The following is a 16,134-nucleotide window of genomic DNA, read 5'->3' on the forward strand; positions in this document are numbered from 1 at the left end:
AAGCCCCAGGTGATAAGCACAGCACAGGAAAGAGCCTTTGGAGCCCCAGTAGACTGTGACACTGGGCAGGGAGTAACAAGTGACAGATAGCCAAGAACCAGGCGGCAGATAGGGACACAACCTAAGACACCCTGGAGCTGATCTGTAGGGTGGACCAAATCAAGAAGCAAGTCTAATTACATTTTCTAATTTTTTGAAATTAGATTTTGAAAATGTCACTCCATTAGAATTTTGATGTTTTATGTTTTTTCCCCATTCAAGATAACAATAAGACTGTGACCAATTGTCTAGGCCAGAACATTTTATTTTAGTCACCTTTCCTAACTCATTGCTGGGAAAACCCCAGATCACACCAACCCTCCAGCTACCACCACCTTTAGGATGGGAAGTGTCAAACATTGGACAAATTAAGCAAGATGACACCACACAGCTGGATAATCTGTGCTTATTTTGAGGAGAAGGGGGTGAAAGTTAATCAATCTTTATGAATATGTAGATACAACAGCACCAATGGACCATTTAGCTCTAAAACCTGTTGTCTTCTGCAGCCGGTAGAGGATGCCCAGGAAAGAACGCAAGAGCAGGGCGATACTTCAGCCATATAATTTCCTAGCTGTGAGGAATTTGCAGCTCAGGAACTTCTAGAAGTGCTGCCTTTGCGTTTAGTACCAGCAATTAGTGCATTAGTAGGACTTCTATTTCAGCCTCAGCAAAGAACAGCCCTCTTTAGTGACCATAACAAATTGCAAGACAGTTCAACGCAGAGGGAGACACTCAAAACTTCCCATCGCAAGTGAGAGCTATTCTTCCCCGAACTTAAGCACCAGAACAAATCAAACATGACAGATGTCATTTGTATTACATATTAGCGCCCTACAGGAAAGCCAGAGCCGCTAGTAATGTGTGCTTTATAAAAACTTCCGGCACAGACTGCATAGTTAATAGGAAAGAAAGGAAGCAACAAGGAATTATTGTCATCCAGTGATTCTGATCTTGTGTGCAGCCACTTGGATATACAGAATTTTTCTGCAAGCAGGAAAATTTTGAAACCTGGGTGCAAAAGAAGGATGCTCTTTAAAATAGGAAACATAGCATCACCTTATCTAGGAGGTACCTGATGCCGAAAACAGATACTTCTGTCTCAGGTGAGCACAACGCTGTTCGGGTCCACACACAATGTCAGGCAGTGGGGAATTTTTGGCAGAGATAAGATTCATTGTGATTAATGCCTATCCCCAAAATTGCACAATGACAGCAAAAGGGGACAGAGAAGACCTTCCCTTGAGAATACATATGGGCTTTGGAGGGGCATTAGGCGTAAGCCAAATCTTAATGGAAAAAACGTATCAACCTAAGTGTGAAATAATCTCAAAAGAGTTTTTCCCGTGAGAGACCTGCAGATAGAAATTGACTGTATTTTACTTCCAGCAAATGGGAATAAAGAGTCAGTAGCTGGCCAGTACTACGTCCTACTCTCTGGATGATCTCTGTATCTGGCTACCAAGTTTCAGAAATGCTTGTCCTAGTACAGAAAGACCCTGTCAGGCATTTTACTGCATCTCAGCCATCTCTCCTTTCTTAAGAGGGGCAGTTCTGCTTCGTAGGAAAGAATCTTATCACAGGTATCCTAGTGAAATGCAAGAGGAGAAATCAGCCTTTAGTGGAGGAAGAGAGCAGACCTGAGGTCTGTATCCCTTAAACTCTACCAACTACAGGGCACTGCCACGTCCTTGGCTGCCACAGGGCTGTGCGCGCTGCCAGCCCTGTCCCAAAGACTAGTGCCCAGCGGCACTAGTGATGCAAGTCTCATGAGTAGAGTATGGCAGTAGCTAATTAGCACTGCTACACAATGTCTGAACTGCAGGTGAACACGAATCTTTTTCCCCATCATTAACCATCAGACTCCACCTTAGTCACATAGATAATTTGCCCTCAAAAGACCACGTGTTAAGTGTCATCTGAATTTTAAGCTGCATGTGGGACTCAAAGCAAATAAACTGCTCTTGAACATTCTTTGCCCCCAAAGGGCTTTCCATTAGTCCCCAAGTTCTACTTTTCTCCCCTTCTTCAGGTTCAGATGTCCTACATAGATCTGTGCCTTCACACAACCTCTGCAGTTTGTTACCTTTAATTTGTACAATCCTTCTCCAGCTCTGCCCTAGACCTGCAGAGCGATCTCGAAGATGCCAGCGCTCACAGATCACAAATACTGACATATTGGTCTTCAGTTCAATGCACGATTTCTTATACTTTAGCTCACGTATGAGAAAAATTCCTTCCCTTCTGCTGCATTTGCTCCTCTCCTTTAACTCTCAGCTCCTGCAACAGGTCAAAACATTTCTCTGCACTGAGATCCACTTCTTTCAGGTGAGCAAGGAGGAGAAAAAGGAGGTGCAGCTTTTCAGAGGGCTGGTTGCAACTCTGTGTGCCAGTCCTGGTGTCACTCAGGCGTGCAGAGGCAGTGTGGGGGCAGAGTTTGACCTCGTAGGTAAATGGTTTTGTCAGGTATCTCAGCTGAGCACTGACACTGAGCTGGCACTGCCCAAGTTGCCCAAAGGGAGACAAGGTTAAGATCCCTGACACCTCCGTGCTGACTGCACAGCTCCCATCTCTGATGGGGAGAGTGCTTTGCACTGCTCAATTATTTAAAGAACAAATGGAAAACTGTCGAGTTAATGGGGAGGTTTTGTGCGTGCTAATTATAGCACACAAAACCCCATTGTCTGTGTCCAAGGCTGGGTCACACACTGTTGTTACAAAGCTTTTGTAACTCTACTAATGCCTTTAATATAAGCTCCTATTAATTGTATATTCAACTTAATTCCTAAACTCAGTGCTACTGGATTGCACTATGCCAGACTGTAATTACAGTGTGCTTATAGTGTGCTTAACCCGCATTTATAAAGCATGTTAATTCTCATGATTCTGTTTTAATTTGGTGCAGGATTGACAGCCTTTCGATTTTGCTCCACGGATCAGATCTAACACGAGCAGCAGCCAGGTAAATACACTGCGCCATCCAGCTAACGTGACTCTCTTGCTCTGGAAGGAGGTGACACAGTGCTTCATCCTCCCTTGGGTACCTGGAACTGCACTATCTCTCCAGCTCTCTGCAAGCTGTCTTTTTTCTTGTACATACGCGTTCATTAGAAAACTTTATCTCTAAAGCAACCACTTTGCTAAAAGGCATAAACAGTAGTCCAGGGCAAACAGGAGCTCCAATGATTGGCACAGCCACCGAGTCACCTACAGCCTTCAAAACAGAGTTTCTCTACCCATGAAGTCCCGTAGTTCCAGGCCACTATGCAATACTTCAGCAATTCCAGAAACTAGACGAAGTATTTCCTCAACTGTTTCAGAACAGTCTTGGACCATATCTAGAGAGGACTGTAGATCAAGGGAAACGCCACTTTGCCTATTTGCTTTTTTGCCTATACTGAAAACCTCAGAGCAGCACTGATAAAATCCAGCACGTTGCATAAATCTGGAGAGAAGCCAACACCTCATTTACTCAGCTGGCTGTCAGCCCGTATGAATTGCCATTTTTGAATGACTTAAGAGCACTGAGGCATACAGGTCTTCCTGGTGCTACTGCCATGAGTTATAATAGGATCAGGGTGCACACTACTTATGGGCTACAGAGGACAAGACGAGGGTGGGCCACAGAGGACTGAAAGTGTTGAAGCTTTAAGGATGACAATTGCGGCTTGGCTGTATCCAGCACCATCTCCACTTCTCCGATGCTCCAATGAGCAGTAGCTCCTGCCTACAACGTTCTCCTGGCTAACAAATTGTCTTTGAGCGGGTCTTGTTTTGCCTTCCCTGCCTTCTCCTGGTTGCTCAGGAAATAATAAATAGCAACTAGAGAAAGTTCTGTGGGGATATTCTAGAAAGACAAATGATTTAGATAGCATGAAAGAGAAGGAAAATAATTCGTTGTTTGCTCTGAAGAAAATTTAAGGAAGGTATCAACTATGGAAGAGGCTGATGAAAGGGAAAAGGGAATTAGTTTTGTGTCCAAGGAGTGCAGGACATGAAGCAATGGACATAAATTCCTACAAGCATGGCTTAAGTTAAACATCAAGAAAAATCTCCACAGTAAAAACAGTGGTTTACTGGAATTGATTGGGAAGGAATATTCTAATCTTCTCTTTTTTTAAGTGCTGGCAAACACCCACCAAGCACAGTTTAGGTAAAGAACAGATCATTTTAGAGCATGCAGATAGGCCTAATGATTTCCCAGGATTTCTTACTGCCATCTTTTGTATGATTCTTTTAACCTCTATATTACCTTTTTGTGTGCGTGTGTGGTGGACAATTTCTGTCTCATTACTCCTTCCTTTGGCAAAATGGTTTTAAATGGTAACATATGCTCTTATTATACAAGTTAATGCCAATATCCAATCTTTCTCTCTCACTCATGTTTTCCCTCTTGAATAAGATGTAAATAAAAGTCCCGCTATTTATTCATGTAACAACACTGATAAATATTGCCAATCATTATGTTATTTGAAATAAAATTGATTTATGCCAAATTAATTTACACCAAATTAATTTACCAAAAAAAATGGTAACAAAAACCCATATATTTTTTAAAAGGTTAGGTTTTCAATGAAAGCCTCGTCATTTTAGAAGACAGTTTTCAGCAAAATGGACTTAATCTTTGACTCTTCACAAGACAAGAGTAACTTCCTAACCTGAAGTAATGATTGCAACGTTCCTTTTATTGTTTCTTTTTGCCATTTATTGTATTAAACGCCCCATTAGCATATCATTTTGATTTCTTTACTTTTAAAGGATTATTATGTATTTTTCAGAAAACAAAGGCAACCAGAATATATGTTGTATACTAGACCATTGCCCAGGCATACGAGCACATGTTTAAGCACATGCGCCAGCAATAACATCTCAATTTTACAAATTCAGAACCTGCTTAATCTCTATTTAACAAAACCCAAACAGGGAAGCCCTCTGTCCCCAAATGCTGCTCTGCCTTCATCCCAACAGGCGGGCCCTGGGCTCCTCTGTAGATGTGATTATTGCTGTCCAATTCTTTGCCTTTCTCTCAGGGCCATTCCCTTTATGCAGGATGACTCATTAGCCTCCATCCCCAGCAGGGAGCTGACATCCAATTAACTAGCTGACAGTCCTCTAGTGGCTCCCACTACTCCTCTAAGGCTCTGTTTACAAACACAGGCTGTTGCGCCCATAAGGGAGGGGAAGTTGAAAGTCCCCCTGCCAGGCCAGTTTGTTCAAAATCTTCAGAGCCCTTTAAACAATACCTCTGTAGGGTAAAGATCGGACATATTGCTTGCAGCAGGATGCAAGTCACCCTAATGGCTATATTTGGCGGGAAAGGGAGCAGCAATTGGTATCGAAATAAGAGCGTTGTGACACGGATCTGGGTTTCAGCTGGGAAGCCAAAGGAAATTAGCAGATGGGGAAATACTGTTGAATTCTGAGTGGGAATGCACCTAAAGAGTTTGTCCACAGTGATGTAAAGCGCTCTCAAAGAAATAGGTCTTTGAGTGTAAAATTACAGGTGTAGCAACGTTTGTGCAACATCTGCACCAGGAGACAAGTCATTTTATTTGCTCACATAGCAAAGAAGCTTCAAGGCCCCCACACGATCGAGCAGAAACACGGTGTTACTTGCAGAGAACACAGGTTTTCACTTTGAAGGGACTGACTACAGAGCATCTCTACCTTTGATATGTATGTGCTGGTCCCATTTGTTGGCACTAGGAGTTCTGCTTAGATTTTTTTTCCCTTTTGACCAACATCAGAGGAAATAAGGTGCCCAGAAAACTATGATCACTGCTACTCAATTTCCATTTGGCACCAGCTAAACCAAATCACTGTTCCCACTCAGATACAGGCCTGCCCTGGAGTAACAACTTCAAACGAAAGTCAGAAAAATCTCCTCCTAACTTGGCAGCTGGGACATCTCCCTGGCAGCAAGTCTGAAATCGGACTTCAAATTCGCATGTTCCTGACTATTTACAGGATTTTTGGGTTGTGATCTAAATCCTAATCTTCACCCTCAGAGCCCTTTCTGAGTTAGGTACAAAATCACTGACTGATCCAAACCTTTCAAACCTGAGCCCAATTCCTTTGGATTTTCATGAACATGGTCTCATCTTTTGAGATAACCTGCACTTGCTACAAACCAAAGCAGCGGCTGTTTTTTGCAGTGAGGAATGCTGACACTGCCTTGAGAAGGTTTCCACTGTTCTTTGCTGCTTTCCTGGGTAAAACACAGAGAGGGGACTGATCCTGAGAGAAACAGGGACGCACCAAATCCCAGTTTTTATTGCCTCGAAAGCTGCTTTGCACCACGCAGACACGCCAATAATGTGTTATGCTGGGTTTAAGTGCTGCTTCCTTCAGACGATTAGAGTGATACAAGTGAGAATTTATTGAGAATTTAAGCCTGAACATTTAGTCTCGGTTCTTTGTCTAACATATATATCACAACAGAGATGCTGACATACGTATCTCAATGAGAAATAAGCATTCCTATTTGGTTACAAAAGCAGGCAAAGCTTTCAGACAGAGAAGGCAAACACAAAGCAAGGCTTTGGTCAGAAATTCACTGTACAAGCAACTTCAATATCCTGAGAATTTATTCCTCCAGCTCCTCTAGATGACTGTCAACTATAGATTAACACGTCTATATCATGAACTGTAAGCACAGGTTACATGAGTGCTTCCAGCCTGCAGCAGTGCAGTCAGCCAGGTCAGCTCCAACCACCTTCAGCAGCGGCATGAGATCTCACAGGGGCCTTTCACATTCTGGTCCCCAGCTCAGCTGCAGCATCCTCTCACAGGAGGTGATAAGAAACAGCAGAGGGACAGGTATTTACTTAGCCCCAAAAGTCGTTCCTGCTCTGACCAGCTAACCGCAGCTTAAAGCACAGCCTCCGCTAAGAAAAGCTATTGCTTATATTTGAATTTTATTCCAAACTGTTGTGTACAGGTTTACTCTACCCACTAATTAACCGTTCTACCTCATTACTTTATAGGAATGACAATGATAATTGCTGTGTGCATCGTGGTACGACATCGGAGCAGAGAGCTAGCCAGCACAGCGGTGCATGACAGAACGTGAGCCACGTCACTCTGTCCCAGGCCCTGGGCTGTGCTCCAGCTGCAGCCTGGCCATAGAAAAACTAAGGGTCCTTTTCAAATTTAGATCATGCTGCCCAGGACCTGGCCCAGGCAAGTTATGAAAACCTCCAGGAAGGGCGATTCCACCCCCTCTCTAGCTTATCATGTTTGAGTTTTATTCTGTCCCTCATACCTAGTTGGAATATAACTCATCCCAGCTTTTGACTACTCCTTGTCCTTTCACTGTGCATGTCTGAAAAGAATTGGCCTCTGCCTTCTCTATACTCCCCCACAGCAGTGGAAAATTGCCATCAGACTCCCTTAGCCCTCTGCTCCAAGCTGAGCAAACCCAGCTCCCTCGCACCCATGTGCTCCAGCCTCCTGACCAGCTTAGTTGCCCTCTTGCTAGATTCTCCAGTTTGTCAACATCTTCCTTGCGCTGCGAAGACTAAAACTAGATGTAGTACTTCACCAGTGCCTAGTAGAGGTCACTAACCATCTCTCTCAACCTGCTGACAGTGGCCCTACAATTGCATCCCAGTATACAAATAGCCTTCTCTGACCACTTTTGCTTTGTCTAGATAGTCATAAAATAACCTGTTTGTTGGCTGCGTCAAATCAGTCATCCTTGGAGTTCTTTCTGCTGCCTATTATTAAAATTGCCATCTTTCCATGCTCAGCATTTCCACTTAAGCAAACTGTAAGAACCCTAAAATTGTTTTAAAAGTTAGACAGCAATAAGCCACTCTTCCTGGAGACGATGTATGCCCATGAAAAAAAACAAATAGCCTCTAACTACACTGTTTTGAATCCTGTGGCATAGCCCAATTCCCTTATGAAAGACCAACAGATGGACAGAAAGAGACACCCTCCTCCCCCCTTTAGCTGGTATCAATTCCCATTAAATACTCTCCCGCGTCCAGACTACACATGCTGACCACTCAATGCAGACAGAATTGCAATCCACCTTGATGAACTTCCTAACAAGTTCTCTGTGTCTCTCTCCTTGTTCCTCTACCAGTCACACTCACTCTCTAAATTTTCCTCTAATTAATTCCATATTAAGCACTGAAAATCTGCGGGGTCCTCTCAGACATCCCTTGTCCCTTTCTGTAGGGACGTTCCGGATCCCCAGTGGTAAGCCCACTGGTGAAAAGCCGACATCTGTGCGGCAGCTCACAGGCTGCAATTTCAGGTATAGCATGTGTTGCACCTTGAACTACCGTCTCATTTCAGACCCCACCATTGAGACCAATTAAGTACAGAGCGTGCAAGGAGCCAACCGAGTGTCGCGTGCTGGCTATAACCACAAGGACTTAGAGGCCACAAATCTGTTATTACCAAGCTGTTCCTGACAGCAGCATGCTGCCTCCTAACAAAAAGAATAGATTAGGATCAATCAAGTTCCCCTCTGGCTTGTCAGTGGGACTTTGGACCACACCTTCCACCCAAAACTTTCCTCTTCTCCTGCTTCTGAACACCTAGCCAGCTCCAGGCTAACAAGGTGGCTGCTGAGTCAAGCATGAGCTGAACCATATGTTCATAATTAGTTAACTTCTTGCTTTGTCGCTAGAGGCACTATCAATAAATCAGCGACAGCCCGTAGTGGCCTTAGGAGATGCAACGAGCCACCCCCAGCCAGCACAGAGCCCTCCCCTCCACACGGGCGACTGGCCGTATTTCATTCCAGCTGCCGCATTGTGCGGCGAATTAACTTTATCCTCAATTTAAAAAGCCAGCATGAAATCAAAAGAGACTCGAGAAAAAGAATAAAGAGAAAGAAAGAAAGAGAAGAGGAAAGGGTGGGAGGAGAGGGGAAAAAACCTAGCAGGTCAACTCAAAAAAAATGTCTGGTGAGTGACAGTCTACAGGGATGTCCCCGCTTAACCCTTTGCTGCAAGGCTGGTTGTTGGCAGCATGTTAACTTTCAAAGCCATTCTGCCTCTTATTCCCCAGCGCTGTGGTGGAAGGTTTCTTGTTACACGCTGAAGGGGGGACTGAGTGATATAATTGTTTTTAAACCAGTCAAACACATTGTTAAGTAACAGCCTGGTTAGTGGGTGAAGCGGAGCAAGAGCCAGCAGCGCCAGGGTGAGACAGGCTGGCTGGAAACACCCTCCCCAGGCGAGCGTGCTGCACATCGCACTGCGTTCAGCTGCCTACTTCAGCAAATACCGGCGCGACCGGGTACATCTTGCAAACAACTCAATCTCCAGCAGAGTACACGGTGGTCATCTCTGCTCCACTCTGAACCTCAGAAGACACAGTTATAAAAAAATACCCATTTGGGGTTTCTTTTGGGCTGTGGTTGTTTTGGGGTTTTTTTAATATACATGATTGAAGAGCGCAAGTTACAATAGATCCAGTGATGGTCCAGACCTGCCACACTAAAAACACTCCTGTGTTTTCAGTTTGTTGATACCAGACTGAGATTAGATATTCCCCCTGATTTGGGAAAGCACATGGCAATAGTCACCCTGACTGGTATTAAGCCAGACTCCCTACAGGCAATGGAGAGTGCTGGAGACTTCTAGAAAAGCAATTCACAACAGCTGAATCCAGAGCCTGCCTATCCTAAGGTCCTCGCACCTCCATGGACTACGGTTACTCAGGCAACCTGAATATCACCCACAACTACATGCTGAAATGCCTGTAGTTAACTGCTAGCGCAATCACTCCACCTGCCTGGAGGCTTAACTGAAACAAATTCTGTTTGCAGTGCTCCCGTTGGCAACATTTCTTTGCTTACAGACACACTTGAAAAGGCTGTTGCCGCAAGGTGGAGGAAGTGCTATTGTCCTCCCAGGGCTGATGGAGCCTGTGAAGATGCAGCTGTATAAGAATTCCTTTCCCTTGTTTTTTTGCTCTTTCCACACCAGCCCCTCGTCTCTCCAGTACTGGCCCTCCAGGATTCTTCCCAGGCTGCTGTGCTTATCCCACCTGCTTTCTTGCTGCCTCCCATAACTGCTCCCTCCTCTGAGAAAACCTGCTGTTGCCCTGGCCCCTCTAGTCTGCTTTGCAGGAGAAAGTGGCTGCTCTTGCTCGCAGGCCTCTCTCTTCTCAGCCTACTCTCCATCACTGCAGAAGCATTTTGCCACCTCCTCCTCTGCAACGGAGTTGCTCGCATTTGCCTCTTCATTTCTCTACTGGGTATGTGCACACACAGATCCTAGGAAATCAAAACATCCCTGAGGGGCAACTGAGGCTCAAGCAAACCCCAGAGAAGCCTGTATAAAAGATGCAATGACAAGTCCAGCCTGTTCTTGTGAAAAGTCTCGGAAGCTACTGCCCAATCTCGGAAATGCTCAACTCCACAACCACCTTTTCAGGATTCGGGAGTGCTCCTAGCCACAGACATACCTCAAAATCTCTTGCAGATGATGTGGAGATGATTTGCTCCAGTGAGGGCAAATACAGAGATTTATGTCACTAGACAAAATTAAGCAATTCTTTTAGATTTATAGAACGCTGGTGAAAGAATATAAGCAGTGGGGAGAAAAAAAAAAAAAAAAAAGAAAAAACCGTACAGACCTGGACTTATTTAGGGAAATAATCTAGTGAATAACTGTGCTCAGTTAATAAGTGGAAGATAATTTCTTGCTGCCCCCAGGCTGTCTCAGAAACAAACCAGCTTTTCTCCCAGCTTTAGTATTTGGGAATATCAGAATTTTCTTAACACAGTGCCATCTGAGACGGAGGGTGAGCAGAGCCTTATGCCTCTATATCGCTCAGTTAACCCCCTCAAAACTTAAATGCAATTATAAGAACCTGAATGAAGGCTCCCTGATTTACTCTGCTGAACAGCCGTCTTGATCTGCGCTGGTGGGACCAGACGGAGGGATGCTAGCAAGCCCTCTAGTGTCCACCTTTGCATGCTTCTACAAAACACACCAACATCCAGGAATGCATGAAAACTAAAACGTTTTCAGCAATAAGCTATCCCTCCAAATTCATGGTACCAAACCACATCTTTGAAAGAATAAATTTTATAATCAGTGTTAGTCTTGAAAATAAAAAGGCCAGCAAGTACAGAGGGCTATTCCTCAGTAAGAACATCTAATGTAGTATCTTCCTCATCACATATTTGGGGTAAACAAAGAGATAAGAGCAAATTATTGGAGGAGACTTTGCAGGTCAGCAGCCAACCCAGAAACGAGCACTGTAGAGCCTTCCAGTTTCCCAGTGAAGTATTTCATTCCGCAGGGCCACAGCTCCTTTGTGCCTGTGGCACCAGGCGTGCTTGCCCAGAGTCTTCCTTGTAGATTTGTATCTCTTGGGCGCTGGAGATTACAGAGAGGTCTAAAGGCCTATCACCGAACACAAACTCCCTTGAAACGTGAGGCATCACGAAACAACATCCACCAGCTAACAGTAGCATCCCAGATTAAATTAATTCACTTCAGATGAACCTGCTGCTTTTCAAACAGTACACCTTTCCACCTCTAGGAGGGAAGTCAATGAATGCTGACCTGAGTCAGCAAGGGTCCCAACGTGCATATCAGGAGGCTGCTGAGCTTCAGTGCTAGCCATGGATGACAGAGCAGTCACTGGGAGTTCTGTGGATGGCAAATGGTCTCATTTCTGCCTTACTAGAGAGAAAAGGTGAAACGGAACCCAAGGGAGCTTCTGGGCAGCTCAACAGCTGCCATTTAAGTCTCTGTTCCAGTCACATTAGGAGACTAAGACACAAGAACCTTGAGCCAAGAGGAAAAAGTCTCCTCTCTGAAGCTCTGTTGCCCTGTACTGACTTCTTCCTTCTTCCTCTGTTGTACTATTACAATTTGCAATGGAATTGTAAAATTACAGTAAGGCATCGATGAATCCTGCTCTCTCATCCAGAGGCAGTTAAAACCCACAGATTTCTCTTGTTTCTTATTCACTCTGAGGCCTTTTTACACTGCTTTGGCACAGCACGAGGCTGCCAAGTGGATGCAAACCTCCCCCCCCAGCCCCTTTCACCTCCAGGATAGCATAAAGTATAACTGGACCAAAAAAAAATTCTGTTTGCAGTTATTCTCCACTGCACATCATTGCTGCAAGGGAACTTACACTGCCATTGAAGTGTGTAAACTTTTGCTTAAAATTAAATTTCAGCAAAAATTCAGGGGAGAAAACAGCTCTGATGTGTTTTGAATGGAATTCTTCTTTTTAAAAGGCTTTGGGATTTGGAAGACATTTACTCTTTTAATCCATTATATCAAAATCATTGACAAAATCACAATGAAACATTTTGTTCCTTCCTAAAAACAAAAACCAAAGAGGGAAAAAAAAATCTCTCACAGAGAATTAAAAAGCATTCAGGTTTCATTCCAACGAGCTGGGCGTCAGGACCTCAGCATTCTTTGAGAAAAGAGATTATTGTCTCCAGCCAGCTCTGGTGTAAGCCTGTAAAATCCTCTGCCAATCTTTTAGATGAATTACCAGCCAACTAATTCCTTTTCATCACCAGTTCATCGAACACTACCTGCATGGACTAGGAGCTGGAAATTTTATGTATACAGACAGAGCTGTTTTACTAGAATATCTCCCTAGTGACTTACTGTTTTAACTCAGCCTTTGAATAGCGTGCACAAAAAAACCTGACATCTTTCTCAGCTCATGACAACAACATCCTTCACCTTCTGACCCCCAACACATTTCCACACATCCTAGGATTCTTCTTTCATTATTGATTAGAGAAGGCAATGCCATACAGCTCTGCAAGGAAGAGATGCCCTCACATATATTTACTCAGATCAGAGATCTCTGCCAAACCTCCCAACTGCCAGCCAAGAATGGAAAGTGCCCAGCTCTACACCCAAGGAGAGATGGAGAGGAGCCAGACTGCCAACTCCTGAGCACCAGCCAAGAGGAAAAGCACTATTAAATAGGTGAAGCCCAGTACATAGGTATTGGCAGCACGGTCTGCACCGGAGGAGCTCACAGGCCAGGTTACGACGCAGGCAGATGCACACATCAGTGGCCGATTAGACATGGGGCTCTGCATCTGGTCCCATGAAAATTCATCCTAATTTGGATGAAATACGTAAGCTAAACTTTTCTGGCAGGTCTCCCTGCAAAATAGTTTGACTTCAATAGAAAACACCATGGAGAAAAACATGGTTTTTCAGCACACCGGTCTTTCTCTCATAGACTCAGCAATTTCCCCCCAAACCGTGACAGTCAACACTCATAACATAGTCAAGAGAAACTGTTTCTATCGTGTTATTTAACCATGGAACTACCTCAGACCATTTGTTTACGCTGCTGAATCACTCTTCTGGATGAAAATGTTACTTAGCTGCAGCATGACAGTGGTTACCTCTGGATGGAGGAACATCAACACAGAAGTAGCGAGCTGCTGATGCCAGACCAAGATTAGGCTTGGGCTGCAAAACTACATCATGGTTTATGTTAAAACTCCCATCCAATTAGCCCCCACAACTTGGGGAAAAAAAGTTTTCTGTTCACAATTAATATTGGTCTTCTGAAGCCTAGTGGTCACAGCCAAGAACAAGGGCCTCATTTGGCCAGGGGCTACATACGTACATTTCTGATTTGAGAGCTGTAAAATCTAATCAGACACACCATTCCTCATCGACAGGAGAGCTGAAACACAAAGATACAGAGACTGACTTGGGTCCATACAGTCAGCAGGTGATGTTCTGAGGTTTCAGACCTCACATTTAAGTGCTGTTATAAAACTGTGTAACATCAGACCCAGGAACGGAACATATTTCTCTTCCATACACCAATCAGATTGGCAACAGTAACAGATTCCCACCTGTAGTTTTCAGGAGAACCCATTAGCTTGTCAAAAGCCAGACCCAAGATTGGTATCTTTTTAGGACCTCATTTTTTATGATACAATTCCAGCCACTCAAAAGGAAAGGGCAAGACACAGGGAATACATAAGGACTGGGACGCTTTCTGAGTTAACATGCCCATGGGACACCAAACCAGAGAAATAAGTGTCATCTTCAGACAGAAGATTAATAAACCCAGTAGAATTAATGAAAATATTCAAAAGAAGACTCCACAATGATAAAAGCATAGTCTGCGCTACAGAAAACCAGCAGTTTTTCCATTTCAGGAAATGATTCCTCCATTCCTGTATCTGGGGGTGTAATGAACTGCAATCTAGAGGACCACAGGAAAAAAAAGTGTTCACCTGCACTGATGAAAGATGAGGTCTATCTACTAGAGGTGTGTTAAGGGCCTCACAGGTGGCCCAGAAAATAGGAAAAAGATTACACAAAACCAGCATAAATTGCTGTTTACAAGCACATCAAAATGGCAAGCACATGGGATGAAAAAGAAAAAGCTAACGTTCCAAAATGGCACAAGAGCCACAAATCTCCATGAATAAATTTAGATCAGACATTAGAGTAATATTTTGAATAGTCAAGTAGTAAAAAGCAGTACCAGTGTCACAAGAGAATGCATTTGCAGGCTGGCACCGAAGCCTTATGAACCGACAGCCTAGGTAAAGCAGGAGAAGGGACAACACAACCCAGAAGTCTCTTCTAGTCCTAGATCTTCCTGGGTAGTTAGCTGTGCTTTACCTAATAGATCTCTCTTCGAAGCAGGGATCTTCCGTCCCTTGGGAAACAACGGTCACAGGAGAGAACCAAGATTAGCTGTTAACAGAACAGGGGTGATGACAGATGGGTGAGCACTTGTGCACACAACACATGGTACACATACATGCCACACACATTATTCAAACATACTCCTTACATATTTCATCTGCAAGGATATTCTATACATAAAAGGGTCACGTATAAAAACTTTGACTTTTTCAGATAAATCTAAAGCACAGCCGCACGTCCATGGAATCCCATTTTTACGAGAAAATGTAATTGCAATATGATTTTCCAGTTCAAAATTTGTCATGTCCAATAAAGAATCAAAAAACTTAATGTCTGCATAGGGAGATAATGAGCTCCTTGCACAGTTACTACTCAGAGAATAAACGTGGAAGGTGAACTGCAAATCTGAAGGATTATAAATTCTCAGCACCTTGAGCACCTTAAGACACTTTCTAAAAGTCCACAAATAGTTTCAAAGCAATTCAATATTACCTGAATATGACAGATATTCATTTGGATTTTCATTATTTAATTTAAGCCTACATAGTACCACACACATACAAATCCACCAGATAATATCCATTACTCAAATTAAGTTTCTCGATCACTATAAAGCGTTATCCTTTTCCATACTGCTGCTGAAATGCAACTTGCTTCCTTGAAAAAAACAACCCTTTTCTGAACACAGACACGATTAGGCACTAGTAACACCAAATTCCATTTTAGGGATCCATCAGAGACAAGTGTCACACAGTGCATACCAGAAAACACAGAAACAAAATCACATATACCTAAACGCCCCGTGTACCTTCATTTCAAACCAGAAGACACGACTGAAGCCACCACAAGAGTTGTGCCCAGGTGACAGAGCCTATATGTATTGACTCACCACTCTCGTTGTGAAAAACCGCAGGTAAACCCAGAAAGGTCTATTACAGCTTCTCCATCCTGAAGTCATATTTTTAATTTGTTTGCTCCTAAATACTTTTGAAACTTCCCAGCACTAGACAGTATCAGCACAGGAGAGCTGGAGCCCAACAGCACTAAAGACTCAGTTCAACTAACCACATTTTACTACAAGTGAAGTCCACAGGTGTATTTATTGCCAGCTGACAACTATTTCAAAACTAGGAACTGGTGTGAGAGAGTGATGGAAAAGGTACATATTACCATAAAATGCACCAGGAAGAGATAAAAGACATAAAAGATTTGCTGATGCTTTTCTCTAAAACATTGGTGCGTTACACAGCAGACTGAGTAATTTTGGTCATCCATCTGAAAAACAGGTTAATGTCAGCTGGAATATTCTCTGAGATGGGTTCCCGCGGTGTTTATGTTAGGGGAAGATTGTAAAAGAACCTGCCTTATTTGTCCTAAAAAGCAAAGGAAAAGATAATACGTGACAACGCTTTGCAAAGACATCAAGGCTAAACCCTACAGAGGGAGAAGTGTC

At 43.6% G+C, this 16,134-nt stretch overlaps 1 protein-coding gene across 1 annotated transcript in view; it reads right to left on the reverse strand.

Moving 5' to 3' along the window:
* OSTN (osteocrin) overlaps positions 1 to 15,730 on the reverse strand; it is a 104,410-nt gene extending 88,680 nt beyond the window's left edge. The window contains exon 1 of the mRNA XM_074591248.1: positions 15,571 to 15,730. Coding sequence (XP_074447349.1) covers positions 15,571 to 15,639 — 69 coding nt within the window. The 5' untranslated portion in view covers positions 15,640 to 15,730. The remainder of the gene's footprint in view (positions 1 to 15,570) is intronic.
* Between the last annotated feature and the right edge of the window lie 404 nt (positions 15,731 to 16,134).

Source organism: Larus michahellis, chromosome 6 (assembly GCF_964199755.1).
Source record: "Larus michahellis chromosome 6, bLarMic1.1, whole genome shotgun sequence".
Classification (NCBI taxonomy): Eukaryota; Metazoa; Chordata; class Aves; order Charadriiformes; family Laridae; genus Larus; species Larus michahellis.